At 40.7% G+C, this 15,279-nt stretch overlaps 1 protein-coding gene and 1 long non-coding RNA gene across 4 annotated transcripts in view; one reads left to right on the plus strand and one right to left on the minus strand.

Annotated features, from left to right (window-relative positions):
* Positions 1-15,279, minus strand: part of ACO1 (aconitase 1) — a 67,531-nt gene that overhangs the window by 28,060 nt on the left and 24,192 nt on the right. For all 3 annotated transcript variants that reach the window (XM_003830098.5, XM_063594456.1, XM_055092062.2), the window contains 5 exons: positions 5,746-5,815; positions 5,432-5,615; positions 4,766-4,905; positions 2,919-3,090; positions 518-618 (listed from right to left, as the gene is read on the minus strand). In XM_003830098.5, coding sequence (XP_003830146.3) covers positions 518-618; positions 2,919-3,090; positions 4,766-4,905; positions 5,432-5,615; positions 5,746-5,815 — 667 coding nt within the window. The remainder of the gene's footprint in view (positions 1-517; positions 619-2,918; positions 3,091-4,765; positions 4,906-5,431; positions 5,616-5,745; positions 5,816-15,279) is intronic.
* Positions 5,823-15,276, plus strand: LOC134728583 (uncharacterized). The gene is made up of 3 exons (XR_010109158.1): positions 5,823-8,320; positions 8,919-9,435; positions 12,940-15,276. It is a non-coding gene; the product is annotated as an uncharacterized LOC134728583 (long non-coding RNA).

Genomic DNA, 15,279 nt, shown 5'->3' on the forward strand with positions numbered 1-15,279 from the left:
ACTAGTGAAGTCTCTCTATTTTTCTTTATATTTCAATAGATTTTTGGGGAACAGGTGGTGTTTGGTTACATGAATAAGTTCTTTAGCGGTGATTTCTGAGGTTTTGGTGCATCCATCACCTGAGCAGTGTACACTGTACCCAAATGTGTAATCTTTTATCCTTCACCTCCCTCCCACCCTTTCCCCTGAGTCCCCAAAGTCCATTGTATCATTCTTATTCCTTTAGCAAAGTCTTTCAGTGGTCTTCCACGTTAAGAGGTGTGAATCAGTAGTTCAAATAGGGGAGCACACTTAACCTACAATTATTAAGCCAGTAGGAATGTAAGAAGTTATATTATTCTGTTATGTTTACAATTGCCTTATCCTTTTGGTTTTTCAACCTTTTAAAACTCCGTTCTCTTGTAATGCCTTGGCAGTGACTAATTTCCTGCTAGCGCATTCCCCCAAGAAAAAACACCACTAAAATCGCAGCCTTGAGGAAGAGGAAATACATGCACAGTGGAAGGCACTCTCATACCTGGGTGAAGTCTGGGTCTTGAGAAGGGTCATTGAAATCTCGAAACATTCCTACAGCCTGAAGATATTTTTTAATGTACTTTAATTTTTCTTCATCACGACCTAAAAGGCATTTTAAGGAGTAACAAGTAACATAGGTTAGTATTTCCTGGTTGAAGTTTATAAACTGATACTTCCGTTAGCAATTATGTAAGTACACAACATACGCTGCACTTACACACACACCAACAGCTCTGTCGAGTTTTCGGCTTCCAGGCTAATGGTTTGACTCTCCCACTGATGCTGCTTTTTATTAGGGGCCATTAATGAATGTGCTGTTCCTATCAAAGTGACTGTTTTCTGAAAAAGATTCTGGTTCTATCTATAGATAACCCGCCTCTTTTGGGGTATAGCCTTTAATTAGGAGAATCTTACACCTGAGCTAATTGTGAAAGCACACCTATGCATATGCCTTCAACTGGCCACAAAGACTCAGCATTCCACATGATTACCGTTAAAATTAAAACGCATCCCAACCCCACCTGAAACCACTGGCTACTGAGCACTTTCTGGGCACTGTGTCCTAAACATTTTAAATGTATTACCTCAATCTCTAATCCTTTATCATAGTCTTATGATACAAGTACAATTATTATTCTCATTTATGGATAAGGAAATGGCGGCTCAAGAAGACTAAGTAACTTTCTCATGTAACACAGCCAGTAAACGGTAGAACCAAAATCCAAACCTGAGCTTGACCCAAAAGTTCAAAGTCTTAACTCATGATTCTGCATCACCAGGAATATGACCTTGAACCCTCTGCTATTTAACTTTTATCAAGATCCCGGGGTAGGAGATAATACTCATGAAGTATGCCCAACGGACATGTAGTCCACAATTTCTCTGATGGTTAGAAACAGAAGGTTTGATCCTTTGGCTGATCCTACCACTGATCAGAACTTTTTGTGTATCTATTTGTTTTAGCTGAACTGTAAACGTCATTAGCTCTCAGCACAGACCTCATAAAAGACAGCTGTATGAGCTTCACTAATGTATCTGTCCTGACCTGTTGTTGAGCCTGCTGTTCACTACAACCCATGCCATGCTCTTCATGAAGATGAACAGGAGAAATCTCTCTTAGGGTTTACTATGAGAAAGGGCTACACTCTTCTGAAGCAAAATATTTGTTTCAATTTAATAGATGTTACAAATTTGGCACTGGATTACCAAGAAGTATAATGGCCACCTGCAGCACCACGGGAACTAACCAACTAACCTTCCCTCTAGATCCATCTCACAGCTTTTATCTCTCTACCCAGCACACTATCCCTCTCTTTCTTTAGGTTGATTCCCTCAATTATTTATTCTGTTCTTTTAGTTCTTTATCTTTTTCACTTAAAATCCTTTGGGGGAACAAAGATGTATTAATCAATTTCAATGTGTTTATATTTAATAAAAACTTTTTAAAATAAACTTTTTCATGACAATCTTTACTATTTCTAGAGGAATTTCCTCAGGCTATGGCAGAAGACTAAGATTTATTTGGAGTCTGTAAGATTCTCATGAAACCCTTCCCATGGCTGTCCCTTCACTTCATCCAGAGATCTGCACAAGCACCTCTGGGGTACTTCAGCCACCTCCCCTTTCTTTCTCATTATCACATCACACTCTCATTTCTTTTCTTTTTTCTTTTTTTTTTGAGACAGTCTCTCTCTGTTGCCTAGGCTGGAGCGCAGTGGTGTGAGATCGGCCCACCATAACCTCCACCTCCTGGGAGTTTCGCCATGTTGGCCAGGCTGGTCTCGAACTCCTGACCTCAGGTCAGATCTGCCTGCCTTGGCCTCTGAAAGTGGTGGGATTACAGGAGTGAGCCACCGTGCCTGGCCTCATTTCATTTTTTGGACATCCCTGAGAGGGGTGTTGCAGAGTGCTGTTCCTGTATGGGGCCAGGCAGTTGCAGGGTTGGATTCTGACTCTGCTGTTTATTAGCCTTGGGTATGAACACTTCTCTGCTCCTCAGTTTTCTCTAATATTAATTAACTAGTCAATCAATCTACCCTACAGATCTGTAAAGAGGTTGACAGCAAATACATACTAGGTACCTGGTACACAGCAAGTACCCCATAGGCAGCAGTAACCGTTACTAAGATCACTTGTTTAATGTCAAAAAACTAGTAGTAGAGGACCAGTATAAATATCCAGGCTTCTGTAATCTCTGAGCTCTTTCTATTGGCCATACCATCTCTATCTCATATTAACTCCTTAAATCCCAAAAACCCATTTTGACTCCACGGAGAAAAAAATAATTGTGTAACTGTAACCCAGTGCCTTCTGTTGGGTAGAGGCAGAAGGCAGTGCTCAGATTCTTGGTGTTTCATGGAACTTTTACAAAGAGCCCTATGCTTTCAGGGCCCTTCACTTACCTGTTTGCACCAGGTACGTGATACTAACTTCATCAACTGGGAAAAAGGCAGCAGTTGCTCCGTACTCTGGACACATGTTAGCAATCGTAGCTCGGTCAGCAATGGACAACTGGGCTACTCCAGGCCCGAAGAACTCGACAAATTTGCCCACTACCCCAACCTGGCGGAGGTGCTAAGCAGCAGAAACAACAGAAAAGTTTGAGATCTGATGGCCCACATTCAAAATGCAGAACTACCATCTTGCACTTCTTATAAACTAGTATTGTCAGTAAACCCAAATAATAAACTAGCCCAACACATTTGTGATCACTTTCAAAACTTAAAAAACAATGCCAACTAAATGCAACATGGTATCCTGGATTGGATTCTGGAGCAGAATTCTGGGACATTACTGAAAAAACTGGTAAAGTCTGTAGTTAAGAGTACCACACCAATGTTAACTTCTTAGTTTCGATAAATGTGCCATGGTTATTTAAGATGTTAACATTATGGGAAGCTGGGAGAAAGATAACAGGAATTCTCTGTACTCTTTATACTAACTCTCCCATAAATCTAAGATGATGTCAAATAGTTTTTATTTATAAAAAGAAAGACAAAGTGTGCCCAAAATACAAATGATATTAAGAAAAATATTTCAAGATGAGAAACATTCTCTTTCTCTAATGAGATCATTGGAAGCGTCTGGAAGTGCTACATATTCTTTCAACCTAAATAACTACTTGCACTAGTTAAGAAAATAACTTTTCAAAGGCGTAATGAGCAAAATTCATGCTACAAGTATAAGTCAAATGTAACCAAAAGATTCCCGTATCTTTTCCACACAAGGCACCAGCCAGGAGTGAGGCCACAGTGACTGACTTAGCTCTGCATAAAGCCAGTTTCTAGCTACAACCACACAGATGGGCTCTTTTGGTAATATGGAATTCTGCCAAATTTTGTGAGGAAGTCCTGTAGTATTCCACATCTGAAGAACAGTGCACAGACATTTGTGATAAGCTATGGTATTCAAATAAATCCAATTCAAAATTTCACAAAAATTAAATCAGAGAGAAATGTGTTTTGCACTTTAACGATAGCATGTCCATGCAAAGGACCCCAGCCTCCAAACTATAAAAGCAAAAAAAATTATGTTTGTGATCATTAAAAACCATTGCTTTTGCAAGAGTCTTCCAAAACGAAATGGCCTTTTTACAAAACAAGCAAATCACAGAAAAAGATGATCTCTTCTAACAGCTACAGAAAAAGCCTAATACTTTCCAGCTTGGTGACATATATGTTACAATAATGTAACTTATAATACAGAGAAGAGAATTTAAAAAGTAAAACTCTATTCATGGAACTACCTTGCTATTTACATAAAAGGAAGAACCATGTGGAAAACATGTAGTGAAAGCATAAACACATGCATGGGAATGATTCTTACAACCTCAGGATAGTGATTATTTCTAGAAATGGGGAATGTGGCTTTAGCCACAGATATTACATATTATTTCTTTAAAAACACAGAGAGCTCTGAAGCAACTATGACAAAATGGTATCATCTGTTAAATCTAGGTGGTGGGCATATGAATGCCATCTTAATTTCTGTATCATTGAACTATTTCACAGTTTAAAAAATTTCCTTTAAGAAAAAGATCGATGCAGCAATACTAGAAGAAAACAAACATAATGATCTAAACTTAACAGAGAACACTTCCCTTACCTCATCTCCTTTTAAAATCATCAACCTTGTTTCCTTGCATTGCTAGAGCACTTGGAAACCAAACAAGATTCCATTATGTATTCCCTCCATTGGAAAGCTATCATTGTGACTTTCCAAGACCACAGAAGAGGATGCACATTGTTACCTTGGTAATGGTGAGCACGATGTCAGTGGATGTTACCAGAGGGTGGGGCTTCCCTATCAGCCTGTAGCCAATCACCTGAGGAAGCACCATACTGATTGGCTGACCCAGCATGACAGCTTCTGCTTCAATACCACCGACACCTGCAATGAACGGCATGACTGGAAGAATGCCTTCATTACTCCTTACTCTATCTCTCAGGTATAAATTTAGTGACATTAACAGGTAATAAACCCAGTTACAATGTTTAATTGGTGCAGAGTCATGTTTCTATAAAGAGCAGTTATTTTTTCTCCATTTTCCTTTATAGAATTTTTTAACAAATGTTTCTCAAAGCATGGTCCCCCAAACACCTGTATCAAAATCCCCTTGATGCCACATGCAAAGAAGAGTAAGCTTTGGGAGTCTCTATTTTTAACACCCCAGGTGATTTTCGTGTATGCTAAATGTCCCTAACTCCTTGCTTCTGTTCATTCTTCCAAGCATAATTACTGAGTGCCTGCTAGGTGCAAAGTGATTCTCTGGGCACTGGAAAAACAGCAGTGACAAAACTGACAAAAATACCTCTCGGAAACTTGTGGTCATGTAAATTCATGTTACTGAGATGTAATAGAATCACAGTGAATTAAAGTGCATGCCCCAAAACAGCATATATGGAAGAACACTCACCCCAACCAAGAATGCCCAAGCCATCAATCATGGTAGTGTGCGAGTCTGTGCCCACGAGGCTGTCTGGGTAATAATATCCATCCTGATCAAATACCACTCTTGCCAAATATTCCAAATTCACCTGGTGGATGATTCCTGAGCCAGGGGGAATAATCCGCATGTTGTGAAAAGCCTGGGAACCCCACTGGGATTGACAAATGGAAAGAACACTATGAACGCGTGAAGTACTCCTACTCAGCCCATCTCCTTGGCATCTCTCCCTCGTACCCTGCATACAAAGAAAACCAAACAACGGAACCAGACCCTGCCCATACCTTTAAAAATTCAAATCGCTCTCTATTTCTTTCAAATTCCAGGTCTTGATTCTTCTGTAAACTGTCTGCCCTGTCAGAGAGAAAAATTAAATGTATACAATTTGAGGCTTAACATATTAGTGGTCAAATTTATTGGTGATGAAGAAATAAAATGGAATTGCATCTCCTTGCTTGCTGAGTGATAATATGAATTTCATTCATGACTATTTACAATGCAGAATAGGAGAGGTAACTAGTGAAAGTAAAGAGAGTAATTATTGTTTGGTTCAAGTGATTCCCACAATGCCTTTAACTATGGTAGGCAGAAAACATGAACTGAATTGAAGTTAAAACTAATCTAATCATAAAGTCTGACCCTTAGGAACAGACTGAAGACATTCATATGACAACAGCAGCCTGGACATTTAAAGAACTCGTTTCTATACTCCTCATCCATGACCTCATTATAACATCTCTCTGACCTGGAATGTGTCTGGGCTGGTATTTTCATCTCTTTATGTTGGGAGACAGAAAACTAGCAATGCTGAGAGGATCAGTACCTTATAGAATCACAATCTCCTGTGTGTAGGACCAAGGTTTATGAGGAAGATGGTGTCACTTGATAACATCTGTGAACCACAGATTATATGCTAAGATTTACTCAAGGTCATTCAGTCCATCAGGACAACACAGGGCACCAAGATTTTCTAGGATTTTAAAAATCAAACTGCATTGTTTTGAGTCAAGGTAGAGTAAGTCATAGTCACAAGATCGCAGATTCAGCACACAGAATGTGCTCATAAAGCATGTATCATAGGATTGAGGGAACACAGGAAAGGCTAGTAAAATTAATAGCTAAGACCAAAGTCAGACTTCATTAATAAATGAAGTACTGGATAACTACTTCCTAGTACCCAGTAGTTATTAACACTTTTTGACACTACTAGGAACCAGCAACTATTCTAAATGCTTTATGTTAATTTTCTCATCTAGTCTCCATAATATCCCTTTGAGTTAGGTGCAACTAATAGCTACATTTTTCAAGTGGGGAAACTGAGACACAGAGAGGTTAAGAAACTTGCTCAGGACCACAGACACTAGTCAATGGTGGAACTGGGATTGAAACCCAGGCAGTCTGACTCCCGAGTTGACACTATCCTTTAATCCCTATACCACATGGCCTTCCTGTCATAGTTACAGCGACTGTGGCAGTAATGGTGGCAGTGGTAGTAACACCACCACAGTAACAGCAAGAGCTAAAGGACAACATTACGTTATGGGCGCTCAGAGCTTTACACATGTGAACTTATCATCACAACCCCTCACGTAAATACTACTGTCATCCTCAATATCCAGAAGCAGCAGCGGAGGCACAGAAAGGTTAAATTTGTCCAAAGTTAGACGATAACACAGTGCTGTTATCTGAGCCTAGGTCTGACTGGTCCTGGGGGTTTCTACCTTGACCATGATACTCTGCTTCTCACCCACTCTGATCCTCCCCTCCCCCAGAGCCTGCCACGTGCTACATGCTGAAAATGCAATGGTGCAAAAGCTGTGTGCTCACTGCCCACTGGCACTCTGAGTCTGGTGAGAGGGCAATGGCAAAAGAATGCAATCATCACTGCCTGGTACGGGAGCACTCGGAATGGGCCATGAACCCAGCTGGGGGTGGGGGTTGGGGGGATTGGAATGCTTTCCAGAAGGACATGGTATCAATGTGGTCTGAAGGATGACGGTGAGTCAGCCCGAGCAAGATGCGCAGGCACTCCTTGGGAAAAAAGGGACTGGAAGCATCTGTTATTTACCTCATAGAAAACACATCTGGAGCCGGGCACAGTAGCTCTCACCTGTAATCCCAGCACTTTGGGAGGCTGAGGCGGGCAGATCACGAGGTCAGGAGTTCAAGACCAGACTGGCCAACATGGTGAAACCCCATCTCTACTAAAAATATAAAAATTAGCCGGGCATGGTGGCAGGCACCTGTAATCCCAGCTACTCGAGAGGCTGAGGCAGGAGAATCACTTGAACCCGGGAGGTGGAGGTTGCAGTGAGCCAAGATCACGCCACTGCACTCCAACTTGGGCGACAAAGCAAGACTCCATCTCAAAAAAAAAAAAAAAAAAGAAAACCTATTTGGTTACCACACTGATTTTTTTTCTCTTGATATGAATATTCTCCAAGACAAGTGTTGGTTGCTTTAATAGGTAGGATCAATTCCTGAGACTGGCTAACAGCAGGGGTCTACAAACCAGCCCATGGGCCAAATGTGACCCAATGCCCATATATGCTTGGCCCTCAAATGAAGGATGATTTTTACATTTTTAAAGGCTGGGGTGTTGGGGGTAAGAATATGTGACAGAGACAGCATGTGGCCAGCAAAGCCTAAAGTATTTGCTATTGGCCCTTTCTAGAAAAAGTCTGCTGATCCCTGCCTGAGTGAATGAGTGTCTATTTATGTGTGTACATGTTCGAGAAGAGCAAAAGAGGGAGAGAAAGGAGGGACCCCGGGATAGCAGAACAAGGCAGGACACCTGCACCGACACTGGCATCAGCAGACTCTGTGGACCCTCTGGACGAGACACAGCTGCTCCTCAAGGTACTCATCTCGATCTTCTCAATAGTATGCTGAGGGCTCCATCACTCCAGTTCCCACCTGTCTCTACGTCCAGATCTATGTTTCCAGTGTGTTTCGGGCATGCGCACCAAGAATACTTCAGGCACCACAAACTCAATGGGTCAAACCCTGATGCTGGGCTTTCTTTCCTAAATCTGTTCCTCTTCCCTGTCTGTCCATATCTAATGAGCTCTTTTCCCACCACTTAGTACCTATAGCTATCAAGATATTTATTCCAGAAATAGCCTCCCAACCAGCTGCCCTGTGAGGCCATTCAATCTACCTTTGGTATGGTCACCTCAATCATTTCTAAAATATAAATCATCACGCACCAGCCTGAATCTACCAATGGCTTCCCATTTTCTTATAAAGTAAAAATTCCTTGTCTTAAAAACCTAAGTCCTTCAACCTGACCTCAGCCATCCTTTATAAGCCCTCTCCTAGCCTCCAGTCCAAGCTCTCAGCTTCAGCTACACTGTAGCCAGCATGCTCTTCCCACCCCCACTTTCCTTGTGCCTTTGCATGCTCTATTTGCTCTGAGTGGAAGGTCTTTTTCAGCTCTTCTCTCCTTGGTAAACAGGCTCAGGATCCAGATCAGGTGACACTCCTTGAAAAACCCACAGACTCCCCAGGTCTGGATGATTTGCCCGTTCTCCGTGGTGACTACACTTATCAACTGCATGAAAGCTGTGTGTTCACTAATTTCCCCTTCTAAACTATAATCTGTTTCTGGAATAAATACTGGCACATAATAGATCTGCTAAATGGATTTAATTTTTTTAAAAAAGGAAAGCATCTCTGACCTTGATTTCTACCACTACAGGTAAGATTATAACCACATGTGGCCCCTGCCTCTCCTCCCCATCTCTTTTGCTATACTGTGAGCACTTATGGACTCCTAGTCATTGTCCCTGATCTTCTACCCTCCAGCACCAGGAGGATGGCAGAGCTTCTCACAGCAGAAGCATGACTGATGATTGACGGGGGAATGTTTACCCCAGAAAACGCTGGGGGTATCAGTTTGATGGAAGCGACATGTTCATAGGACGTGCAGAAGCCAGAAATGCTTAGACTGTTTCATGATACAGTAATTCCAGGTAAAACCCTATTTACTCAGGAAAACAAAACATCTATTATATGGAGCTTGGCTCAATTAGCCTAGTTCTAGTTACTGGAATGAATAGACCTAGCATTCAGAATTTTCTACCACTCAGAACTTTCCTAAATTAGTCTAATCTAGTGAGCTTTTAATAAGGTCTCTAAATGTGAATGGCCTCACGGACTAAAGAGGAAATTTCTTAGTTCATTTGAATTCAGAATTGAATGTAGTTCAGTTTCTGAGAATTACATTTAATGGAGCTCCAGAAATTCATGGACAGTATTAACATGGAGATAGTTTTCACATTAATGAAATCTGGTCAGAAATGTTATGAAATTCTTTTTTTTTGAGACGGAGTCTCACTCTGTCGCCCAGCCCGGAGTGCAGTGGCGCAATCTCGGCTCACTGCAAGCTCCACCTCCTGGGTTCACACCATTCCCGGGCCTCACTCAGCCTCCCAAGTAGCTGGGACTACAGGCGCCTGCCACCACACCCGGTTAATTTTTTGTATTTTTAGTAGAGATGGGGTTTCACCGTGTTAGCCAGGATGGTCTTGATCTCCTGACCTCATGATCCCCCTGCCTCAGCCTCCCAAAGTGCTGGGATTACAGGCGTGAGCCACCGTGCCCGGTCACTGTTATGAAATTCTTGTTGGAGGAACAAAAAAAAAAGGTGAGGTAACTTTGTAAAATATCACAATAATGTATTAGAACTTCAACTTCTAAAGATGGTGTGAAGCTAATTAGTATTATTCAAACTAGGCAAAGAGCTTACAAACATTTAACTGAGACATTTACCACTCTACCACCCCTTACCCAGTTTTTCTCACTCATTTCCAGAAAGAGCTGGAAATTAGCCCACAGCACACAGTTTCACAGAGCTGAGACATCACATTTAATTCCTTACAAAAATGAGGAGAGAGATCATGAGGTTAAATTGCAAAACCACAACTCAAGAAATAAAAACAAAATACCACCAATAAAAACATTTCTAAAAGAATTTTTTTTTTTTTTTTTGAGATAGAGTCTCATTCTGTTGCCAGGCTGGAGTGCAGTGGCACAATCTCAGCTCACTGCAACCTCCACCTCGCAGATTCAAGCGATTCCCCTGTCTCAGCCTCCTGAGTAGCTGGGACTATAGGCACGCACCACCATGCCCGGCTAATTTTTTGTATTTTAGTAGAGACATGGTTTTACCATGTTGGCCAGGATGGTCCTGATCTCCTGACCTCGTGATCCACCTGCCTTGGCCTCCCAAAGTGCTAGGATTACAGGGGTGAGCCACCGCCCTGGCTAGTGTTCACTCTGATTTTATATATACATGTGGGTTTGCTAGATTTGGTTATCAATCTAGGTCAAAGTTCACCCTTGGATTTTGCTGTTTTTCATGTTTTCAGTACATGGTGTAAATGAAAAAGGTCTATAAAAAACTGAAACCACAACTGATTAGAGTCAAGGTCTAAAAAAAAAAAAATTACAGTGAACTTGGTGATGACCCAAGTTCAAGATGCATTAACAGCCATGAGCTCTTTGAATTTTGAGTCAATAGAGTTTAGACATGAAAACTATATTACAATTCCGTCTCTACCTGTACTTTCACCTTCTAGGCGAGCAAAATGAAGGTAAACCCATCAACATTAATGAAAGACTCCAAGAAAGATGAAACCTGGCATGAATTTATGGCTACTTTCATAACTTCTGAAGTGGGTCTTTATCCTATCTCAAACATTTTACGCATATATTTTAAACTCTTCCATTTGAAACCAAAACATTAAACTGAGTTCACGTGATTTAGGAAAAAAGGAAGGTTGGGGAAGACATATTGCCTTAGGACAGGTTCAGAGTCCAAAGGAAAGGGAAGAGTTGGCGAGTACATGGTCTGTTCCAAGTACCATCAATTCAGGGGACAAAGTAGATTTCTCTTTATCCTGAATTTATCTGGTTTGGATGTTAGCAATATAAACTGGAGAAAGATCATTTTCTAAATTTCTTTTGAGGCTGCCAGGAACTCAGTTACATCCCCAAGGAAGCAAATAAAGGTGTTTTTGTTTCCCTTTGAGTGGTTTCATATTCTTAAGTGACTTAATTATAAATAATAGCTTCTTATTAGGAAAATGAAGACAGTTGCAATCCCTGAGATAACTGCTTAGCAACTTGGCACCCTTTCCAATCTTTTAATTCCTGCATCATTTTCCATGTAGCTTATGTCACTCTACATATGCAATGTAGCATCTCATTCGTTGAGCTACAATGTGATCATGTTCCAAGTGTTATTAAAGACTTCATAAATTAAACTCTAAAGGTTACCTAATGATTCACTTCAGGGGTATACCATAATTTAATAAAGCATTTTTTGTTGGACATTTAGAATGTTTCTAGGCTTCATTTATAAATAATACTTTAATAAACATTATTGGCCATTAAGCTTTTTCTGAAGTCAGCTATCCAGATTAGCTAGATGTAATGGTGCATGCCTGTGATCACAGCTACTCGGAAGGCTGAGGTGGGAGGATTGCTTAAGCCCAGGAGGTCAAGGCTGCAGCGAACTGTGATCACGCCACCCCAGTCTAGGCAACAGAGTGAGACCCTGTCTCAAAAAATAAATAAATAAATAAATGATATAAAGGGTATGCTTGGAAGTAGGAATTCCAGGACAAAGGATGTAGAAATTTCTAAAGTCTTAACACATATTGCTTTAATCCTCATTTCTAATTTATAGTGCTATCAGCAGTGTATAAAAGTGTCTCCCTTATAACACCTTCATAATTAATATTTTCTAATCTCAACTATATTGATAAGAAAATGACATCTCAAATATTTACTTTTTTATTCCTTGTGAGATTGAAAAGCCTTTATATACTGTTTACTACCATTTGCATTTCCTTTTATTATGAAATGTCCACTTTCCTTTGCCCATTTATCTTCAGGGACCTATTATTTTTCTAAATGGATTATAGACACTCCATATATTAAGTATATTAACACTTTGCCATATTTTTCAAGTTATTTTCTCTTAACTTTGCAGTAACTAAATCTATACCTTTTTTCCGTGTTTCATTCGTTGCTTCTAAATTTAGTCTCATCAAGACATCTGACACGCATACATTTCCTTCTAAAACTTTTAAACATTCATAAGAACTGCTCCCTCCTCTAATCAATTTCCAGCACTGTATATGGAAAAGTTATTTCTCCCACTGATAGTTGTTTTGACAACTTTAGGTAGTCATACTTCTAGGTTAAGATAATAGCCTCTTAAAAATACCTGATTGCCCTCCCTGTATCAAAACCCTTGTGGTGTAATCTTGAAGTTACTTCCACCGAAGACGGGTGGACTGTATTTCCCCATTCCAGCTTTGGGCTCAACCATGTGATTTGCTTTGATCAATGGCACCGTGAACAGAAGTGACGCTGTGCTGGTACTTAGCTAGGCCTTAGAGATACTGTGTGTTTTCACTTGCCCCCTTGAGTCTCTGTGGTCACAAGACAGCTGCTTTCTCCTTTAGCTTGGACCCCAAAAGAAACACACATGGAACAGAGTTGTCCCGGCTGCCCCGCAGATGTATGGTTCAGTGTAAGCTGCCAACCTGGCTACTGCAGTGCAAAGCAGAGCTGCCCGACTGTGCTCACCTAGGTCGGCTGACCTCCCAAACAACTAGAAGATGTGTAAGAAATAAATTCTTATTGTTGACTGCTGCTGAGATTCTGGGATTGTTATACAGCAATAGCTGATTTTTTTACACCCATCTCTACATTGAAATCTTCATGGTTTTGGCTGGTACAAATTCTGCCTTTTGGAGAAAAGGACAAATGGTAGAGTTTCTTCTGACTTCATTCCCATCTGTTGATTACCATTTTGAGCCAAAGGGCAAAGATGACTAGATTCTTTTTTTTTCAAGTTTAACTTCATCAGGTACTCTTTTTTTTTTTTTTTTTTTTTTTTAGACGGAGTCTTGCTCTGTCGCCCAGGCTGGAGTGCAGTGGCACTATCTCTGCTCATGGCAAGCTCTGCCTCCCCAGTTCACGCCATTCTCCTGCCTTAGCCTCCCAAGTAGCTGGGACTACAGGTGCCCACCACCACACCCGGCTATTTTTTTTTGTATTTTTAGTAGAGATGGGGTTTCACCATGTTTGCCAGGATGGTCTTGATCTCCTGACCTTGTGATCCGCCCACCTCGGCCTCCCAAAGTGCTGGGATTACAGGCGTGAGCCACCGCGCCCAGCCATCAGGTACTCTACTCTTATGGGCCCTATCAAATCACTAAGTGCTTCTCTTAGATTCTACTATTTTCTATGCCTTTTTGTGTATCTTACAAAAGACTGGGGCTTTATAACAATGTTTAATATCCTGATGCCATTTTAACCCAAAGACTCACTCCCAACACTTCCAACTTAAACCAAAGGCTTTTAGAGAGTGAGATTTAGGGATAAAAGCTCATTAAAATAAACTGAGTCAGGAAAATTGACCATTACTACTTGGCTCCTAACCTCACAAAACTTAGTCATCTCTTCAATGGGCTAGGATTACAAATGGTACACATATTTTGAATAAGAAGTATTCACTTTCAAAGTTTGTTAAGAGGTCAGGCCTAAGTTGCTAGTTTACAACTGCATATTCACATGTTCAGTTCTCTTCTTTGTAAAATGTTTTATTAAATTTTTTTTTTTTTAAGACAGGGTCTTGCTCTGTCACCCAACTGGTATGCATGGCCTAACCTTCTGGGCTCAGGTGATCCTCCTGCCTCAGCCTCCTAAGTAGCTAGGACCACAGGCACACACCACCACACATGGCTAATTTTTAAAAAGTTATTTGTAGAGATGTGGTCTCCTATGTTGCCCAGGCTGGTATCAAACTCCTGGGCTCAAGCGATCCTCCTGCCTCAGCCTTCCAAAGTGCTGGGATTACAGGCATGAACCACTGCACGTGGCCAACGAAGACATTTTAATATGCACACCTTTGGATGCTAAGGATGTGGGGATGGATTTAAAAAAACAAAAACAACAACAAAAAAACCTATCCTCAGAGTTGTTTAGTTTTTCCCCACCTAAAGGTGTTATAGACCATTAGGTGTCTATATTCAGGCTTACCAAGATTCTCACTTAATCGAAGAATAATTTCAAGGTCACTCAATTTAGGATATTAAATGCCTATTTATCTGCTCAGCTCTTGCATTCAGGGAGCTGAGAGTCTACTTACCAAGTCAACTCAAGTGACAACTTCCCTTCAAGGGCTACAGGCCCACTCAGGACACTAAATCATCTGGCAAACTGAAGAACAGGGAGCTTCGTAGGCTGGAAAGTAAAGGATTCCTAACAGAATAAGATTTAAGCTGGCCTTGAAGGACAGGTAAGATTTGGCAGGAACAGAGGAGAGGATCTCCCAAACAAAAGAAGAAATACAGGGAAAGAAAGGGATAGGCATTATGGAAACCCATGTGAAGAGGCAGAGATCGCTAGATATGCAACAGTTACTTGGGATCAAAAAAAGGAGTAAGGTTCCAGTGGATGAAAAAGCTCAAACATATACTTGCACTGACATATACTTGTGTTGACAAGCTCTCATGGCAGAACTTCATGTGTGTGTGTTTTCACCTAGACTTCAAGTCAGATTCAAATGCAGGCTGCTCCCACCCAAGAAGTAAAAACAAATAAAAAAAGATTAAAAGAAAAATCCACCCACTCTTCCCCCTAAAACATCTTTACTGCGAAATGTATATGAAGTTTAAGTTTTTCAGAAGATATCTTTGAAAGATTTTCTTCTTTAACTACATATACACATTTTAAAAAGATTCGTGTTCAAAGATTTTGCACAAAGCAGAACACTCAGGTATTCGTTTTAATCTCTC

This window comes from Pan paniscus, chromosome 11 (assembly GCF_029289425.2).
Source record: "Pan paniscus chromosome 11, NHGRI_mPanPan1-v2.0_pri, whole genome shotgun sequence".
Classification (NCBI taxonomy): Eukaryota; Metazoa; Chordata; class Mammalia; order Primates; family Hominidae; genus Pan; species Pan paniscus.